At 43.8% G+C, this 20,661-nt stretch overlaps 1 protein-coding gene across 3 annotated transcripts in view; it reads right to left on the bottom strand.

Annotated features, from left to right (window-relative positions):
• The window catches only part of Rep (Rab escort protein), an 89,162-nt gene that overhangs the window by 45,141 nt on the left and 23,360 nt on the right, over nt 1–20,661 (bottom strand). For all 3 annotated transcript variants that reach the window (XR_010849268.1, XM_067081221.1, XM_067081228.1), the window contains exons 4-5: nt 13,728–13,818; nt 2,789–3,125 (exon numbers count right to left, since the gene is read on the bottom strand). Coding sequence is in view for 2 of the 3 variants with exons in the window: in XM_067081221.1 (XP_066937322.1) it covers nt 2,789–3,125; nt 13,728–13,818 (428 nt within the window). In the remaining variant the exon portion in view is untranslated. The remainder of the gene's footprint in view (nt 1–2,788; nt 3,126–13,727; nt 13,819–20,661) is intronic.

The raw sequence follows: 20,661 nt of genomic DNA, 5'->3' as shown, positions 1-20,661 counted from the left end.
CTTCGTCTTACAGAAAGGCACTTCCCAGATGTCGTGCCACCTACAGAAAAGAAAAGTAACCCCACAAGACAATGTGTAGTTTGTAGCAGAAAGCGAGATGCAAGTGGAAAAAGGCTAAGGAAGGAAAGCAGATACTGCTGTTTAGTGTGTGATGTAGCACTGTGTATAACTCCTTGCTTTAGGATATATCACACGGATAACTTTTAGGAAAAGATGAAAGAATTTATTTTATTTTATGTTCTGTACAGGAGTAAATACATTTATTTTCAAAATATAAAGCTGAAATAGGTAATACGGAAAGAAAAGTATTATTCATTATGATGAAGGTAAAACCTTTCATTTCAATTTGTCCTTTTCTATTACTTTTCATAAAGGCAAGAATCTTTTTCTTCTTGTGATAATGAAACCTTTACATTTTCTATTGAAAGTATCATATTTTGGCATCATATTTTTTCTTCTATGTTAGTCACCAGGCTTTACTTTTTCATATTGCATTTTTTTCATAAATGCAAGATTTTTTTTTGTAATAAAAATTTGCTCTTTTATTTTCTTTTGAAGATCAGTTATGTTATAAAGTTTTACATTTATCATGTGTAATTATTTTATTGTTATATTGAAGAATTATGAAAGAATAAAAATATAGAAGAAAAATGCGATAAATATATTCTTTATTTGTTATTTTCCTTGTTTTTATAATTTCGAGAAAACTCGGCCTTGAGAAGTTATGTAATAGTTGAAGACTATCCTGACAAAAAAAATATTTTTTTAAGAAATATTCGAGGTGATTTATCACTTTAGCATATACTTTAGAAATAAACAATAAAAAAATATGCTTCATAAAGACTGGAAGTTGGGATAAAAAATGTGAGAGGGAAGGGGTTAAAATACCTATAACATACATTGAGATTAATTCCTGGAAAGGAGCGAAGCAGGAAGCACAAAAGTGGGCTCAATATGCCATGGTAGGAGTATCCTCTTCCTGATCTTGAGCTTCCTCCTCAGCTGACAAGACTGGAGAAAGAGGCGAATCAACCATACTAAGTGGAGGAGGTTGAAGTTTCAAAAAGCTCAAAATGTCATCTAGGCACTGCTGAATGGGAGCCAGAGACGGGTCTAACACCACTGGCGCCACAGAAGAAAAAGCTGTCATCATCCAATATGAAGAAGCAAGACCAGTCCTCGTCGGCCAATTGGGCACCACTGGGCGCTCGAGAGTTACTGGGAGCTCGGAAGATACAGAGGGCTCGGGAGCCAATGGGCACTTGGAAGCTGTACTTGGCGTCAATGGAGGATCTGGTGCTGATGGGCACTCCAGCACCAACCCTCAGGCACTAATGGGTGCTCCAATGAAACACGACGACATTTGTAACGATCAGAATCCAACACACAACGTTTGGAGGGTGAAACTTCTGGCGAAAAATGCTCCAGACTGTTGCAAAAACTACAAGAGGGAACAGCTTCTTCCACTTTCTTACAAGGCACCTGAGGGGTGCTAGACACATCCACTGCAGACCTCTTGAGCAGTGTAGATTCATCCTTGAAGCGCCACTGTCGCCTGCACTCGGGACTTGACGCTTCAGAACTGGAGGAAAGACGGTACATATCTGAGAAAACGCCATTCCAACGGCGTTTTGTCGACACCAGGGAATCTGCAACAGGTGTGATTGAGGGGCCAACTGCCCATGGGCAAACCCCATCAACCTCCCTTGACTTCTCCCAGGTGCGGAGGAGTATGTCATGGACCTTTGCCTAGGAGAGCCAGCTCCTCCACTAACACTTCACTATGAGCACGGTTCATAATTTGACAAAATGAGACACCCGAGACATAGAATGCATTAATAATTCCAACTTCTGATCAAACTTCCGATCAAACTATGCTTCAAGAATGGCAACGGCATTGCGGTTGTAAGTATGAGAGCTGGGAATGGGAACAGGTTGTAAGGCTGAAGGACTGGGATTAGGAGACGTGACAGAAATTGCAGGAACATCAGACAAAGATTTAGAAGAATGCTGACTAGCTAAAGATTTGTCACTCCTAGCATTAGCTTTCCTAATTCTGTCTTTTTCCAATTTGGAAAGATGAGAAATTAAAATCTTCCACTGTCTAGGGTCCCAGTCAACATATTCAGCACAGGGAAGACCTATAGAGCACAGTTGGCCCCTGCAACTAGCATACACAGAATATAAATCATATTTGGCAGAAGTCAATTTTGTATTGCAGCCTTTGCTGCAATAACGAGTGCTCAACGTACTGGCGTCAGACATCGTCAAAGTAAGTGACAATTAAGTCCAAACAAGAGTCAAAATTTGGTAAACTTTCCAAATAAAGTCAACCTGACTAAAAAAATGCCAAAAGGCAACAAAAGATTCCAAAATACTTCACCAATCGTCTAGAATAAATAAATTACCATAGCTGCTCCTCACAACCTTCGTCTAAAGCCGACATAAATAAATTGAACCTTCTTGCTATATTGTTCCTCTTCTTCCCTGAAAGTGGGCGGGGCTAGCTACTTACACCAAAATAAACAAAATAATCGCTACCACCAATTTTCAAATTTTAGCTGCTGGTTATTAAAAATTGTTAGCTATGTAATTACTTGGTAAGTTACTTACATAAAACTAGATATTCAAATTACTTTTAAGAAACTAATATACTATACTACAAAAACGAGGGAGACATTTTAAATATCTTAGAATTAATGATTTAACTTTCAAGGGCCTGGAAGCAAATGTTATTACTATCTTTACATGTTAGGTATAATTCAATATATATCACATAAAATCTTACTTTTGGTGCTAGATCCAAGTTAAATTTGCGAGAAAACTTCATCATGCTTTCCTGAGACCAAGGCTGTTTTTCCTTCACCTCAACTGGAGGGGTAAGAGTACCTTGCTTCTCACTACCTAATTCTTCTGTAGTAGTTTCTACTTCCACTCCTTCTTGATCTGCTGCTTCACTGTTTTTCTGTGATTCCTCAACCTTCTCTTCATTTGAATCTTCTACTTTTAATTCCACTGACTTCTCCAATTTTTCATCTTCTGGCTTTACATCTTTTTCCTCTCCTTCACCACAGGGGACTTCAGGCAATGTTTCTTTAGCTGCTACTTCTGGCTCAATGACCTTCCTATTAGAAAGCATCATAAAACTTAAAGTAACACATTATTAAGGAAAAAATTCATTATGCATAACTCACAAAATCTTGTTTCCTTCATGCAATATCACTTCAACATGTTATCCCAGACCTCCCAAAGCCACTTTATATACCTTCACATACATCTCATAACAATGTAAAATCACAGTTTTTGAAAGTAAATTGTATTTTTCTTAACTATACAAACCTGAGGTCCTTTACATTAGGAATACTTTCAGCGTAGGCTGGAAATGGCCGTTAAACTCTTGAGCAAGATGGTTAGGCAGTAACTACCATCAGGTAGGCTGGAATACCTGCCTGCCCGGATGTAAACATTCCAGTTTGCCTTTCGGTCCAGGTTCAGATTGGGGGGTGGCATAAGGTGGGCATAATATGTAATGTAAAGGACCTCAAGTTTGTATAGTTAGGAAAAATACAATTTACATTCAAAAATTGTGATTTGTTCCGACACGATATACAAACAAGTCGGTCCTTTACATTACGAAGACTCACTGGTTGGAGGGAGGAATCTGAGTGAGTCTCCTGAACTGATTGGAGTTCTGCACACACCTAGGCTACTCCTCCTGGTCGAAACAGCGAGGAGGAGTACCGTGCCTCTGACATACTGATCGATGTCAGAGTTAGGAACTGCAAGATCAAATGTCAGATACTGGACCTTTTCACGTGAGTGAGGAAACGTACCTCATACGAAATAGGCTGGGAAGAATCTAGAGTCGGAGGCAGTAAGAAAAACCAGAGATAGGGTTTCCCTTAATGCCAGTCTCTCCTTCCTCCCCTTGCTAGAGGAAGGAGCGGAATCGCTTCTATGATTCTAAAAGAAAAATAGAATGGGTGCTTGATGTGTAGTCTTACTGCATCAGCACCAGATCCAGCAAGTATTGAACCACTTCTTGTATAGCTGCTACAGGAGGTTGGGTCAAGCATAACTCTTCTCAATGCCTCAGCTATCAGGTCGGGTGAAAGGTGAAGTCTTTCAGCATTTGTCTGTAACTCGGGGTGAGCAATGCTTGTGAACCCCTAACGAAACAGGCAAATACAGATGGAAAAACGTAGATATCAATTTTTTCCCAAAAAGACAGCACGCCTCACCATAGCGGCCCCTGGGTCTGGTACGAAGGAGCGAGAAAAACTACAGACTTGTTGTGCGGGGAGGCAACAGAAAGATGGTAGGGATTTCTCAGTCGAGCCGTCTCTTCGTGAAGAAAAGAGTGAGCAGCATGGTCCATCCCAATCACTCAAACCAGAAGCCAAGCTCACCTACCAATACATCCCCACCAGGAATGCATCTGGCTAAATGAGCTGTCGAGTGCGCTATAGAACACTTGAGTACCTGCAAATGCCGACAGATGAAACAGGAGGAAAAAATGATTCCCTCTTGTTTGTCGACAAATGCCACTACTGTGGTCTTGTTGTTCAACGAAACCACTGAGCGTTGCAAAACTCATCCTGAATTCTCGGAAGGCCAAAAGGCTGCCTTGAGCCCAGGACTGTGATGAGAAGGTACTAATCGTCTCGGTCACACACCTTCAAGACAAAGTCTTACAGGTGTGCACCTATTCCTCGATCAGTGAATCCGTAAGTAGACACACAATGAGAGGGGAGTATGCGGGCATATTCAAAGGTTCCTCCAATCAAGCATTAGCCTAACTCTTTCCTGGCATTTCCTGAATCGGGAGCACTGGAGAGGAAGTGGGATGGAAGTTTGATGAATTGCCAAGGCCTAAGGGAAATAGATTCTTCTCCTGAACGAATCCATTCCCAGGTCTCGGCAATGTTGCTGCTGCTCCAGAGACTCAATAAGTATCATTTCATCAAGGCATCAGCAGCAGGAGAACTTCTTCCCGGTCGATGCTTCCTTCTCTCTTCCCTTCTTCTCTCCTTCCTTATGGAAAAGAGGGTGAAAAGAGACAGAGTTATGCGCACTTTCCTAGAAGGCAAGAAGAGGGCTATGTGTTCCACAGTCTTCTTCTGAAGCCTGGGACTTCTTAGGAGTTGAGGGGGGCTGGCTTGAACTCAAGGTTGAGCCGAGATGACTAAGACCCCAAGGTCTTGGCCATTGTCCAAAGGACAAGGCAGTGCCGAGGTACAAACCTTGATTACTGCGGTATCTGGCAAATCTCTGAAAGAGCAAGGCACAACCGAGTAAAGGTTCGTTTCTAAGGATTGAGCTAACTCGGGACTTACGAAACCAGAGATCCGAATTGGGACAAAGTCCTTCTTCTTAGCACCAGAATTCTGCCCACAGAACTGCAGTCGGCAAGACCCTCCAAGGCAGGAATTCGTACTCTGTCAAGGAAGGGAAGAAGCTTGGTGTCTTGACCTCAATGAACTCCTTGTCCGAAGAAAAGAATTCATCTGGTTGAGAATGCTCTCGGAAGCAACGACCGCGGCGGCCCCCAGCACTCTCGGCCCCTCGGGAACTGCAAGGGTTGCGAGTGATGAAGATTATTCATTGGGGGAGCCGCAGTCCTGTCCCGGGGATCCTCGCGCTGACGAATTGGAATGAAGTTCTCTGAAAAACGAGGGCGATTGCAACTTGAAGAGGAAGACTCTCACTGCTTCCGAAGCATGAAACTCCTGTACCTCTCTCCTTGGAGGGAGACCTTGACAGATCCCAAGATACCCTCCTCGGCTACCTGGTTGTACTACGAGAGAATTGGGGGGCCGACACCCAAAGCACGCCAGGCAGCCGAACTCCGAAGACAAATTTGTTGGAGCTTTCTCTGTCCGTCTTGTGCCTCTCAGAACAAATGACAGGAAGAGAGAACAGGTGAGGAGAAAGAGTACCCCTACCTGTCCTGCCAGTAAGACCAGCAGGAGAGGCAGACCGTGAGTGATAATCAACCGAAGGAGATTGCTGCCACATGGGGAAAGAAGAGCACTTGTGCTGTGGCAAAGCGCTTTCCTGGGAAGAGCAGAAAGTTCACTCGAACAGAATCAAGAGCCCAATTTCAGAAAAAACTGAGTGGGGCCGAGCCGAGCAGCACCAAACCGAGCTGATCACGCAAACGCGATCCAGCTGGGTGGTAAGCGGTGGACTGGGAGGCAGTCAGGGCGAGCCGAGCCAGTCTGAGCCAGGGGCTGGGCGGGGCGAGCAAGCCAAGCCAGTCTTGCAAGCGCGACCAGGGGCTGGGCGGGGCAAGCAAGCTGAGCCAGTCTCGCAAGCGCGACCAGGGTCGAGCCGAGCAAAGCCGATTGCATGAACACAATTGGAACTGGACGGGGGGAACTCGTCTGCCATGAACTAGTGTTAGTTTCCCGAACTCTAAACTCCTTCAAGGCCGAGGCCCCTTGAGAAGAAGGTTCAAAGGTGAATTCTGTCTGCTATCCTGCATGCTCAAACCCTAAGGTTCAAGACACAAGGATGAAACCCGGCCAAGCAACCGAAGCAGCTGGCGGCCAGTATTGAGACACCTGGTGTCTCGGCACCCAGTCACCTGGGTGTCTCAGCAATTTCTCTCGTCCTGTGCCTCTCGTCAGGAGAGTGCTTGTGATTCATAGAATTCAAGCAACCCATGAGACCCCCAAAATCGGATGCGGCTACTTTCGGTTCCCAAGAAATCGAAAAGAGGCAGGCACAGATCCAGTCTTTGCGGCCCTGAAAATGCCACACCCCACAGGAGAATGCAAATTGGCTTCCACCCGAGGGCAGGAAGAGCCAACGAGAGAAACTTGTCTCCAAGAAGAGAGCAGTCCCTTAGAAGTCCAACAGGACTCCCGAGGGGCATCTCTTCCCTGCTTCTTCTGGTGTTCAAACCGACAGGATTGAGACACCGGGCTGGGAACCCGACTGAGCACTGGAAAGCATCTGGGGAGTGCTTGTGGTGCTGGCAGGAAGAGCTGAGACACCTGGGTGCCTCGGCCCTTTCTCTCGCACTGCTCCCAAACTGGGCTGGGGAGAGTACTCTCCCCAGGCCAGTTCGGGAGCTGGAATATCAGGATACTCGATATTCCATAGAATCTCGAGCACTTGGAGCGGCTCGCGAACAAGTGCCCGAAGCAGCCCCCGTCTCAGAGGCGGAACCTCTAGGACTGGGAACGGGATTGCAAACAAAAGTCTGCACGCCCGTGGCTGCCGAAACACAAAACCCAGGGATATGCGAATCGGTTCCCTAACCCAAAGGTTGGGAAGAGCCAATGAGAGATTCACTGCCTCCTCGGAAGGAGACAGTCCCTAGATGTCCAAGGGCATCAAGGGGAAAGAAGCAACCTTCCTCTCTTTCGGCCAATGGAGGTCTGTCCGATTCCTGGGACCCCCTTGGACTTCGGGAGAGGAAGGGAAGAGGCAGCAAAAGATGAAATCGGAGATAAGATGAAGAAGACAGCGGCTACTTCCACAGGCGACTTCCTTCACCTTCACTCCAGCATCTTCTACAGGATGGTGGACACGAAACATCGTAACCTACAGGGCAGCTAGGAAGGAACAAAATGGAAGTGACCAAGGACACGACCACCAAGAGAAGCAGCGGGCATGATCAGGACAACTGATGCAGGAGCTACGGCAGCGGTTCGGAAGGCAAGAGCTATCACAACGGTCAGGAATGTCACTTCCACAGGGCGACTTCCTTCAACTTCACACCGACATCTTCTACAGGATGGCGGACATTGTAACTTCCAGAGACTGTCATCGAGTTAACAGGAGCATAACACAGGAAACAGCAGGAGCAGATGGACTACAGATACGCCAGAGGCAGTGCCACAGCATACATGAAGGCCAGCAATGACAGCAATCAATTTGGCGGGAACAGAGTCAGAACGATCCCGACGTGGAACTATGTCATCTAACCAGGTACTGTGGTCAATCCCGAAGCAACACTTGAATGAATGTTGGGACTCCTTCATACAAGATATCCCCCGAGATATCCAGCCAACTACTGCTGTGCCTGCGATGCTCACTGTCAACATGAAAGAAAAAGTAAAGATGATTAGAGAGGGAGACTCCTCTTGCTACGAGGGAAACTGCCCTATGCAACGAGAGGAGGCATTTAGAAGAGGTTGCCCGACCGCCTGCAATGCCTCCCCTCGCGGTATTCGCCTGACGAGTGAGCAAAGAGGGCGAAGGAAAGAGATCTCTATCAAAGGAGAGAGATCCCCACCTTAGGAGAGATAAGGAAGAACCTACAGGGAGAGAGAAGGATGGATGGGAGGCCACCATGGGCGCCGTGGAAGCGGAACTTACCAACAACGCCTGCAACCACACCCCTGAGCAACTCTCTTTGTGCAGGTGGCAAAAACAACACTCAGCACAAATAGGAAAGAATTAGTCATGCCCTTGTACACGGAGGGTGGGAGCCCAAGAAGGAAAGCAAACTCTTACATCCTGATCAATGTAGGGGAGTAAAGATATTACTTCCCAACTAATATCTGAGAACATACAGGGGAATGCCTTCAGTATCTAAATAAAGGGCTACTGGAAGAGAAGCATTACCAATCAGTTAAGCCCATCTAAATACGTCCTTGGCCGTCAAACCCAAGACACAGCACAGGGGAACAATGGCTTATGCAAGGTCATCACAAATCATGGGTTTGTATTAACCCTTAAATGCCGAGCCTCTATTTACAAAAGTGTCTGCCGTATGCTGGCGGGGTTTGGGAGTTAGCGGCAAAGCGGAAAGTTTTTTTCCAAAAATCACAGCACGCTTAGTTTTTAAGAGTTCATTTTTGGCTAATTTTTTTCTCATTGCCTGAAGTTTAGTATGCAACCATCAGAAATGAAAAAAATATATCATTATCATATATAAATATTGGAATATATGACAGCGCGAAAAAAAATTTCATATATTATTGTATACAAATCGTGCTGTAAGTAAAACGGTTAAAGCTAATGAGCTATTTTTTTTTTCGTTGTATTGTACACTAAACTGCAATGATTTTGGTATATAACAAATTGTAAAACGATCAAAGCAACACAGAGAAAATATTATCACAAAATTATGCATGAATTCGTAACACGCAGACGTAAAAAAAAAGTTTTTCAAAAATTCACCATAAATCGAAATATTGTGCTAGAGACTTCCCTTTTGTTGCAAAATGAAGGTAAATGATTAAATATTACTAGAATGTAAGAGTTTTAGCTTACAATTGCATTTTTCGACCATTTCGGTTGAGTCAAAGTTGACCGAAGGTTGAAATTTCAGCACTTATCGTGATTTATATGAAAATATTTCAAAACTGATAAAAACTACAACCATGAGTTATTTTTGTTCTATTCTACATGAAATTGTGCACATTTTCATATATAAAACTTTATGTAACAGCTAATATAAAACGGTGCAAAAATTATGACAAAGTGACTAAAGAAATTCTGAGATTTTCAGCAGAGTTAGTGCCATGGCATGAGCGAAAGGAAAAAGTTGTTTTAAAAAATTCACCATAAATCGAAATATTGTGCTAGAGACTTCTCGTTTGTTGAAAAATGAAGGTAAATGATTGAATATTACTAGAATGTAAGAGTTTTAGCTTACAATTGCATTTTTCGACCATTTTGGTCGAGTCAAAGTTGACCGAAGGTTGAAATTTTGGCACTTACCATGATTTATATGAAAATATGTCAAAATTGATAAAAGCTACAACCATGAGTTATTTTTTGTTGTATTCTACATGAAATTGCGCACATTTTCATATATAAAACTGTGCAAAAATTACGACAAAGTGACTACAGAATTTCTGAGATTGTAAGAGCCTGACGCCGTCTCTTCCAAACACGTGTGTTCGTCATCCATCAGAGTGGCGAGACATTTGGCGTCTTCACAAACAGAAACATACACACAGTTTGATACAGAAGATTCATTGGAACATTATGAGTACATGACTAGAATGCTTGCATGGCAATCCAAGTAGTGGTGATTGTACATACATCAAGACAACAATGGTTAGGGAGAAACAGACGGAAATATTGTATGGTTGAAATCGTGTTCCTTTAGAGAAAGAAAACGAGATACTCTTGTTGTCTTGTCCACTCCGATGGACAACGAACACACGAACACACACGTGTTTGGAAGAGACGGCATCAGGCTCTTACAAGATTTTCAGCAGAGTTATGCGTGGGGCGTAAGGAAAAGTTTTTTTAAATTCACCATAAATCGAAATATTGTGCCAGAGACTTCTCGTTTGTTGCAAAATGAAGGTAAATGATTGAATATTACTAGAATGTATGAGTTTTAGCTTACAATTGCATTTTTCGACCATTTCGGTCAAGTCAAAGTTGACCGAAGGTTGAAATTTTGGTACTTATTATGATTTATATGAAAATATGTCAATATTGATAAAAGCTATAACCATGAGTTATTTTTTGTTGTATTCTACATGAAATTGCGCACATTTTCATGTATAAAACTTTATGTAAAGGCTAATAGAAAATCATGCAAAAATTACGACAAAGTGACTAAAGAATTTCTGAGATTTTCAGCAGAGTTAGCTGATGCTTTCTTTTGGGATAAGAAAGAAATTCGCGCATGCGCAGCTGGGTCATGCTTGTAAACAAAACAACAGTGTGATCCTTGAACTCCCAGCATTCCTCAAGGTGCGTGATTTAAAATTTTTCGCAAACGAGGCCTATAAGTATTTTTCTGCGAATATTTAAAAAACATTTTGTAGTTGACGTATTTTACGTCCACTCGGCACCTGACAGACAACTTTTGTCAAAGTAAAATACGTCCAGTCGGCGTTAAAGGGTTAAAATTATCTACAGTACAGTTACAGACATACAGAGAAACAGTAATACATAGGTTGCTCTAACTATGATCAAGAGAGAGAGAGAGAGAGAGAGAGAGAGAGAGAGAGAGAGAGAGAGAGAGAGAGAGAGAGAGAGACCTTCCTTACAACTGAAATTTTTAATCACCGCAACAACGCCCCTTCTTGTCATGTTAAATCGACATGTCTGACAGCTTTGCCTTCGAGCTTCTTACAAAGATAGAGGGAAAGATATTTGTTTGTTTAAAATACGAATCGCACACGAATTCTGTCATTACAGTTATATTATTATTATTATTTTTATTACAAAAAAGACCTTCTTTAATACAGGTTTTGCTAAACAAAATGGCAGTTTCAACAGCTTTTATTTTATATAGTAAACGCTCACTTTGTCTTATCAATTGCTTTTCTTGTGCTGGAATGGTTGCAAGCAATTGTCCGATATTCACATCCGGTGGTTTAGTGATATGTAGGAGGTAGTTCTCATGGGGTGCATAGCCCTTTGTTGGCTGAGTCGGTTGAGCTTCAGACTGTCATTCGATGGGCTGGAGTTCAATTCCCGCGACCGGCTGATGAAGAGTTAGAGGAATTTATTCCTGGTGACAGAAATTCATTTCTCACTATAATGTGGTTCGGATTCCACAATAAGCTGTAGGTACCGTTGCTAAGTAACCAATTGGTTCTTAGCCACGTAAAATAAGTCTAATCCTTCGGGCCAGCCCTAGGAGAGCTGTTAATCAGCTCAGTGGTCTGGTAAAACTAAGGTATACTTAACTTTTTCTCATGGGGTGCCGACTAGTTTCGCCCTTCTCGTTAGGGCATCATTCAGGACAGGATCGCAGGATGCAATGGCTGTAATGCGTGGATTTTTCATCTTTTATCCCATTCTTTTGGATTGTGGAGTTAGTCGCTTCATTTTCATTAGCTATCCGGCAATATCGCCCCTTGCACCCACCTATGACTCAAAGATGCCCCGACGTCGAGGACGACTTTAACCCTCGCCCCGAGAACGCCCTTCCAACTCCTGAGGAAGGCAGAGGCGCCGCCCTTCACCTTGGGAACAATCGGTTAACCTGCCTTCCTCGAGAAATTGCACCATCGCCAATCAGCAGTACGCTTACATCGGGCAGAAGGCAGCCAATCAGGAGCGGCCTTTCCGATGACGTCACGGCTGGATAGCCAATGAAAATGAAGCAACTCACTCCACAAACCAAAAGAATGGGATAAAAGATGAAAAATCCACGCATTACAGCCATTGCATCCTGCGATCCTGTTCTGAATGATGCCCTGACGAGAAGAGCGAAACTAGTCGACACCCCATGAGAACTACCTTCTACACATCACTAAACCACTGGATATGAATATCGAAAAATTGCTTGCAACCATTCCAGCGTAAGAAAAGCAACTGATAAGACGAACTGAGTGTTTACTATATAAAATAAATGCTGCTGAAACTGCCATTTTGTTTAACAAAACCTGTATTATTTTTATTATTATTATTTAATCTTATCAATGTTATTAATGACAGAGAGAGAGAGAGAAATTATTACTTTTATTATTTAATGTTATTTAATTTAAACATAAAAGCTTGAAAACTTATAAATTACATAAAAAATTAAACAAACACTTTTGCAGGGTTTCTCAGTATTCGCAAATGTTCGTGTGTCTGTGAAAAACTTGTGTGTGACAATTAGTTAGGTTCCAAAATAAGTTAAGTATATCTTAGTTTAATTGGTTACCTAGCAACAGGACCTACAGCTTATTGTGGAATCCGAACCACATAGCAAGAAATGAATTTCTATCACCAGAAATAAATTCCTTTAATTCTTCAGTTAGGTTCCAGTGAAAAGTTCGCGTGTCCGTGAATTTACACAAGTTCGGGATGTTACTGTACTCCAGTTATCTTGAAGTATGTCCAACTTCCTGAAGATACTCAGCATATTTGGCACCAACAGTCGAACCTGCTTTCCCCATTGCTTATTGCTTTCAATCTGTCATCAATACCTGACTTAAGTGTATTCACATCAAGGACTATGGGACAAAATCTTGTTTCCTAGGTTCACAGACAGTTTTAGTTGCTGTTTCTGAAATGGTTATTATAGTACTGGGGAGTGCGGAACTATGATCACTCAAGCCATGTGAAAGAGGTTACTTTATATCACTGGACCAGACTGAAGGCTGAGCGCTGAATTGCCTCTTCCACTTTCTTGGTAATGAAAGAAGATTCACTAACTTGCTATTTCAGCAGTCATCTATAGTGACTGGTACTGTATCTTGGATTTAATCCTTATGTCTCTCTTGTCTTTCCTTACCTGAGAACAATTAGGAGACTCCACATCCCATAAAGAATGACAGACCTCAATTCTCAAACTAACCCAAAATGAGGAATGAACAGCTCCTAATTAAAAGGCAGTTCTCACCATAGTGTTCAACAAATATACCCAAGTTTCTACCTCACTACCTAAACAAAACAAAAACAAACTAAAAAACAGGACAAAAACAATACACCTGCTTGATATTATAAAAACAGCCCTAAAAGGTAGTAACTTTATTCAAAAAGCATATGATGAAGAGGGAAAATAAACTATGAGAGCAGTAATAACACTAGTAACCAATATCCCTGGTAACTAGCTTGGCCAAGCCAAGAATGGTAAAAAATAATGCAGTGAGGAGGGGAATCCCCCTTTCAGCAGGATACTAAATTAGAGGTCATACAGGGGCTTCTAACCAATTCTGCTACAAGTAGCAATGCATAAATGAAGTGAAAAGCTTATCCACAGTATTAACATATCCACTACTCCACTGTGTATGACATCATCCTATGATTACAGTATTTTCATATCATGATTATTTTAGTCAAAACAAAATTAGGAAATGTCTTACTCTATGTACCACTTCTGCTTGACATTTGAATATGTTCTTCCTGGATCACATGTTGGAAGCACTGTCTCCCCTTCTCCTAATGTGCATTTTTCTGTAAAAGATAAAAAGTTCTTACATAGATTAATATGCTGTGAAAAGTAACAAAATTAGAGTATTAAAAATGTACACTAATATTAATATGGTATTTTCATTATAAAATAAATTTTTAAATATACTTACCTGGTAGTTACATATATATAGCTTTATCCCATGATTAAATCAGTATGCAGAAGAAATTCAAAATTAGCGGCAATCACCGATAGATGGCCAGGTGGCCATACCTGAGCGCCCTCTACTAGGTACCTAGAACCATTCCCAATTGTCCTCAGAAATTCCATGCCCCTGTTCTCAGAGGGGAGGAGGGAGGGACCTTTTATATATGTAACTACCAGGTAAGTATATTTAAAAACTTATTTTATAATGAAAATACCATTTTTAAATATCTAACTTCCCTGGTAGTTACATATATATAGCTGATTGACACCCTTGGTGGTGGGTTAGAGAACCAAAACACCGTTGGGAATTCGTACAATTACTAACTATATATTAGCTGTAACTATACTCTGGTTCTTACCAGATAAGGAAGCTGGCTTCATAGTTATCCTGCCTCATTCGCCTGCATTCCTTGAGAAACCCAGTGACCCATCCAGGGGGCTGTAGAAAGTCTCTATGGGGCTGTCACACGGTCCTTGGCCTTAACATGACTAGACCACCACCCTTGCTATCCTGGCATAGCCATGGACAAAGAGCTGACCACCTGACCCACTAAAATCACTAAAAACACACTCCATAAAACCGAACTTAGACTTGCAACCCCAGACTGTGGAAGGTTGCAACAACCTTCACAGACAACCTGTGAGCTCAAATCAAGAAAATGCAAGGGTATAAGGTTATATGTTAGAGGCAGTAGTACCTTCTCCAACTACGGCGCCGGAGGCAACGTACGGACCTAGGGAACAACAATCCTCATATTGGGTCTGTACTTCTTTAAGGTAACAATCTGCGAAGATAGACTTGCTTCGCCAGAATGTCGCTTCCAAAATCGATTTCATCGACTTATTATGTCTAAACGCCATCGAAGTTGCCACAGCTCTTACTTCATGAGCTTTGACTTTGAGGATTGGGAAGTTTTTCTCGTCACAGTTTTGGTGAGCTTCCCTTATTAAATCCTTGATAAAGAATGCCAGAGCATTCTTTGATAAGGGCAACGAAGGTTTCTTCACCGAGCACCAGAGGTTGTCCGACTGACCTCTCATGTTTCTGGTCCTCTGTAGATAAAATTTTAGGGCCCTAACTGGACAAAGGCCTCTCTCCTTTTCCCGTCCTACTAAATGAGACAGCCCCGGTATGGTAAAGGATCTGGGCCATGGTTGAGACGGGTTCTCATTTTTAGCGAGGAAACCTAGTTGTAGAGAGCAGACTGCATTCTCCCCATTTCTTGCTAAAGGCTTGTAATTCTCCTACCCTCTTGGCAGTAGCCAACGCAACCAGGAAAAGGGTCTTCTTAGTGAGATCCTTCCATGAAGCCTGCTCGAGAGGTTCAAACCTGCTCGAGGTTAAAAACTTTAGGACTACGTCTAAATTCCAAGAGGGGGTCGGGTTGTCCTTCCTTTTAACCGTCTCAAAAGACCTAATGAAGTCCGTGAGGTCTTTGCCTCCCGACACGTCAAGATTTCTGTGACGGAAGATGGAAGCAAGCATGCTGCGGTATCCCTTGATGGTTGATACTGCTAGGTTTCCTTGGACTTTTAAATGCAGCAGAAAATCTGCCATTTGAGTTATAGAGGTACTGGAAGAGGAAATGTTATTATTTCTGCACCACTCCTGAATACGTCCCATTTTGATTGGTACACCTTGAGTGTGGACGTTCTCCTCGCTCTCGTGATAGCTCTTGCAGCTTCCCTTGAAAATCCCTTCGCTCTTGCCAGCTTTTTGATAGTCGAAAGGCAGTTAGGTTGAGAGCGAGGAGATTTTGATGGTATCTCTCTATATGTGGCTGTCTGAGTAGATCGATCCGACAAGGTAGCGACCTGGGGGTGTCTACTAGCCACTCCATCACCTCTGTGATCCACGGTCTCATGGGTCAAAAAGGAGCTATCAGGGTCATGCGGGCATCGTTCGACTCCCTGAACTTCTTCATGACTCTGTCTAGGATCTTGAGCGGGGAAAAGCGTCGTGTTTAGTCCCCCCATCTATGAGGAAGGCGTCCACTGTCACTACTTCCTGGTCTGGGACTGGAGAACAGTAGACTGGTAACCTCTTCGTTCTCTGTGTTTGCAAATAGGTCTATTGTGGTTCTCCCCACAGATTCCAAAGCCTGTTGCACACCTCGTGATGTAAGGTCCATTCTGTCGAGAGAACCTGTCTTCCTCTGCTGAGGAGATCCGCTCTGACGTTCTTCTCTCCCTCTATGAAGCGGGTGATCAGAGTTACATTGTTTGCTTCTGCCCACAACAGGAGATCCTTTGCTGCCTCGTAAAGGGAATCCGAACGAGTGCCACCCTGTTTCTTGATGTAGGCCAACGCTGTGGTGTTGTCTGCGTTGACCTGTACTATCTTGTTCTGGACCTTCTCCTGAAAGTGGACTAGCGCTAGATGAATGGCCACCAGTTCCTTGACGTTTATATGCCATTTCTTCTGATAGTTTTCCCACAGACCTGAGATCTCGCCCTTCCCCAGCGTTGCACCCCACCCCACGTCTGATGTGTCTGAATACAACACTAGGTTGGTGTTCTTCTGTTGAAGTTCGAGGCCCTTTTGTAGTTTGTTGGGGTCGTTCCACCAACTCAAATGATTTTTGATTCCCAGAGGGATCGGAATCCACGTCTCTAGATCTTGGCCTCTTTTCCAAAAGTTTGACAAATGGAACTGAAGTGGACGTAGATGTAGTCTTCCCAGGGGGACGAATTGTTCGATCGAGGAGAGGGTCCCTAGCAGACTCATCCACTCCCTCGCCGAACAGGTCCATCTCCCTAAAAAGAGCTTCACCTTTTCCAGGCAATCCAGAATGCGTTTCGGGGCTGGAAAAGCCCGAAAAACTACTGACTGAATTCTCATCCCCAGGTAAATGATGTCTTGTGAAGGCGTTAGCTGTGATTTGGCTAGATTTATTACTAGTCCTAACTGTTGTATCAACTTCATTGTCACTCGAAGATCCTCCAGACACTTTGCTTGTGATCTGGCTCTGATTAGCCAGTCGTCCAGGTACACTGATATCCGTATTCCTTTTAGATGTAACCAGCGAGCTACGTTCGATGCCACTCATGAGAAAACGTACGGAGCCATGTTCAGTCCAAAACAAAGTGCTCTGAACTGATAAGTTGTCCCGAGATGCACAAACCTCAGATATTTTCTGTAGTTCGGGTGAACTGGTGCGTGAAAATACGCTGGCGTCCTGTAGGTCTATCGAGACCATCCAGTCTTCTTGTCTGGTGCCTGCTAGGACTGGCGAGATGTCTCCATAGCAAACTTGACTTTGCTTATGTACTTGTTCAATGGACTTACGTCCAGAACTGGTCTCCAACCCCCTGAGTTCTTGGGTACCAGAAAAAGTCTGTTGTAAAACTCCCCTGACGAGAGGTTCTTTACCTCTTCTATTGCTGATTTTGATAGCATCTGGGTCACCTGTTCCTGAAGAGCTACTGCTTTGCTCCCCGAGTAAGTAGTTGTCAACTCTAACGGCTCTGGTGAAAGAGGAGGTTTCCTTAGGAAGGGGATCTTGTATCCTTCCTTCAAAACTTCGACTGTCCAGTCGTCCGCTCCCCCTTTGGCTCCACTCTTGCCAGAAGTGGAATAATCTGGCTCCCACTTGTGTCTGGAGGATGTTGTGTTCACTTCCTGGGTTTTGGTTGTTGCTTGGGGTTCTTACGAGGTTGTCCTCCAGAAGCCATTCTCTGACTCCCTCTCGAAAGTGCTCTCCCACAAAAAAGGGCTGGCGCGTGGGAGGCGCCTCCTTCTCCTTCCTGGCTAAAAAGTTTGCCGGGAGAACCTTACTAGCAGTCCTTGTAATCAGATCTTGCGTTGATTGCTGTGCAAGAGCTGCTGATAAATCCTTCACCAGCTCTGAAGGGAAGAGTTGTTTGGTTAAGGGGAGCATACAAAAGCTCTGATCTCTGAGCGAGACTCACTCTGACGTGAAGGAACAAACACAGCATAGCTCTCTTCTTAATGACACCTGCTGTGAAAAGGGCAGAGAGTTCGACCGTCCCGTCCCTCACGGCTTTATCGAGACAGGTAATAAGGTGCATCTGTGAGTCGTTCCTCTCATCTGTGACCTCTGCGAGTCAATCCATCAAGCTGAAGACTTCAATTGTTCTGAAGATGCCCTTCAGCAAGTGGTCCAATTCAGTGGACCACAAAACCTTGGCCTTTGACAAGGCTGTTCTCGCTGTGGCGTCTATTAGTCTGGAGAAGTCCCCTTGGGAGGAGGCAGGAACTCCCAAGCCGAGAGCTTCCCCAGTCTCATACCACACGCTAGATCTAGAAGCCAACCTAGTCGGGGGGAAAAGAAAAAGTTGTCCTTCCCTGTTCTTTCTTCTTCAAAATCCAGCCATTCAGTGTTGAAAAGGCTTTCTTCACTGATTTTGCTAATACTGTCTTCTTGAAGGAAGAAGACTTTTGGGGTCTCCCCATCAAAAACTGCGAGGGCGGACTCCGAGGAACGGGCTGTTGAAAATCATTGGGAAATAAGTCCGCCAACAGCGAAAGTAGTCTCTTCAGATCTGCAGCATGAAGAGTTTCTTGCGTCTCTTCCTCCGAGATCTCTTCCAAAGGATTAGCTATATCCGATGTCGAGCGAGTGGGGGAATGGTGTTGAGTACGACATGTTTGCATCGTCACGCATGCAACCAGCTTAATGCTGCGAGGAGATGTCGAGCGAGTGGGGAATCGTGTGTAACGTCATGTTTGCATGTGTCGCGCATGCGCCCAGCTTGCTGCGAGGGCGTCACGAACCTTGTCACCTCCCGTCACGCTTGCGGCTTGCTGCGAGGAAGTGTTTATGAGCTGCAACCTGCAGCGAATCCGCGTCTTCCTTGTTGTTAGCGTCTTGCTGTTCTAACTCTTGTCTTACCCTCTTCTTGGGTCTGTTGACGTCCTTAGGTTCCTTTCCGTGTGGTTTTCTCTCAGTCCTTGCGACTTGTAAGAGTCGAAAAGAGAGCGCAAAGGGACTGCTGCACTTCTGACAAAAAACTTGACTTGTGGTGCCGCTTGCTGCTGAGGAACAACTGGAGATGGCACTGGACGAACTTCTACAACCTCGGAAACTTTGGCTGGGATCCTTCGAGGATGAGGTGGTGACGCCGTTTGTGACACGCCCCAATCTGGGGGTGGGGGAGAGGCGTGAACTGAAGTGATGTACACGTCTTCTTCCTCCGATGAGTTCTGCGTCTTACGCCTCTGTTTAGGCGCGGAAACGTCGTCTTCTTCCGATAGGAATTTCTCAGGAGAGCTCCATTTGCTGCAAGAGGGTTGTTGGAGCGTGACGGGGGACCTGCGTCTCTTGATAGGTCTAGAAAACTGAGATCGACGCCATCCACGTTTGGGTCTAGCGTCATCCGAAGAACACGTCCTCATCTCGCCTTTCCTGCGGCGAGGGGGAGCGTCCTGGGATGCGTCAACAGGATCGCTCGAGGGGACGTCCGATCGTTGTTCAATGTCTCTCACCTCCCTTGGCCTGTCGGCGTTCCTTCTCCCAGGGGTTGGGGAGCATGGAAGAAGCCTAGGGCTAGGAGCGTGACAGACACGAACGGACGCACCCTCCACTGCACTAACACTGTCACTGAACTTTTGTTGTAAACTATGTACTGCCCCCCACATCACTTCTCTATCCGAAGTAAGGGATTGTACTGAAACTCCCAAGGCAGAAATAGCATTCATAATATCCTTCAAGGATGGGTTACTTACCTCCGCTTCCGTCAGCGGAACGGGTACTACTACCTTAGGGCTAGGATCAGGAATATTAGAATCAGACACATTAGAAAGGACTTGACTATCAGAAGACCTAGCTGACAGAACACTCGAAGATCTAGCTCTCCTAATTCTGTCCTTCTCCAATCGCTGTACATAGCGATCATATTCTCTCCACTCTCTCTCAGACAAACGTTCGCACTCTTTACATCTATTATCAAATGTACACACATGACCTCTGCATTTCTTACATACAGTGTGGGGATCAAGGGCAGCCTTAGGAAGCCGGGTCTTGCATCCCCTCACACACATTCTAACAACAGAGTCAGCCATCTTGAGAATTCAAAAGCAAGTTCCAAATTGGAAACCTACAAACTAATTGACAGAGAGAAAGAGAAATCCAGGGAAAATTAATATCAGCGAAAGCCAAAAACTAAAAACCAAACAATGGGTACTTCACCAAAGTAGACAAAGTAAACAAAAAAAAGAGCGAATTTCCAACGTGTTGACTAGAACGATGGCAGGGAATTTCTGAGGACAATTGGGAATGGTTCTAGGTACCTAGTAGAGGGCAATCAGGTATGGCCACCTGGCCATCTACCGGTGATTGCCGCGAATTTTGAATTTCTGCCGTGCACGTGACGAATCGGCGGGATAAAGCTATATATATGTAACTACCAGGGAAGTTAGATATTTAAAAAATGTCAATTGTATTGCATTACTTAGCATTTTACTTTAAGTGTACAGCAATGACAGTAAAGTTCAGTCTTTTTAACTTAAACTACGCTACTCAAGATATAAACCCCCTTACTTATGTCAGCCTTATGGGCACCTACAAACCTGTCCATACCAGCAAATATACACGCACACTTCGGAGAAAAAAAAAAAAAAAATCAAATGTACCAACGCTAGACATGATGATCTATGAATTAAGAAAAGGGTAATTTCAATGAAGTACAATTTTGTCAATGAGCTTTTGTGCCAAAAT

This window comes from Macrobrachium rosenbergii, chromosome 3, assembly GCF_040412425.1.
Source record: "Macrobrachium rosenbergii isolate ZJJX-2024 chromosome 3, ASM4041242v1, whole genome shotgun sequence".
NCBI lineage: Eukaryota > Metazoa > Arthropoda > Malacostraca > Decapoda > Palaemonidae > Macrobrachium > Macrobrachium rosenbergii.
Note: the sequence above shows the minus strand (reverse complement) of the source record. Positions and strands in the feature narration are given on the sequence as shown.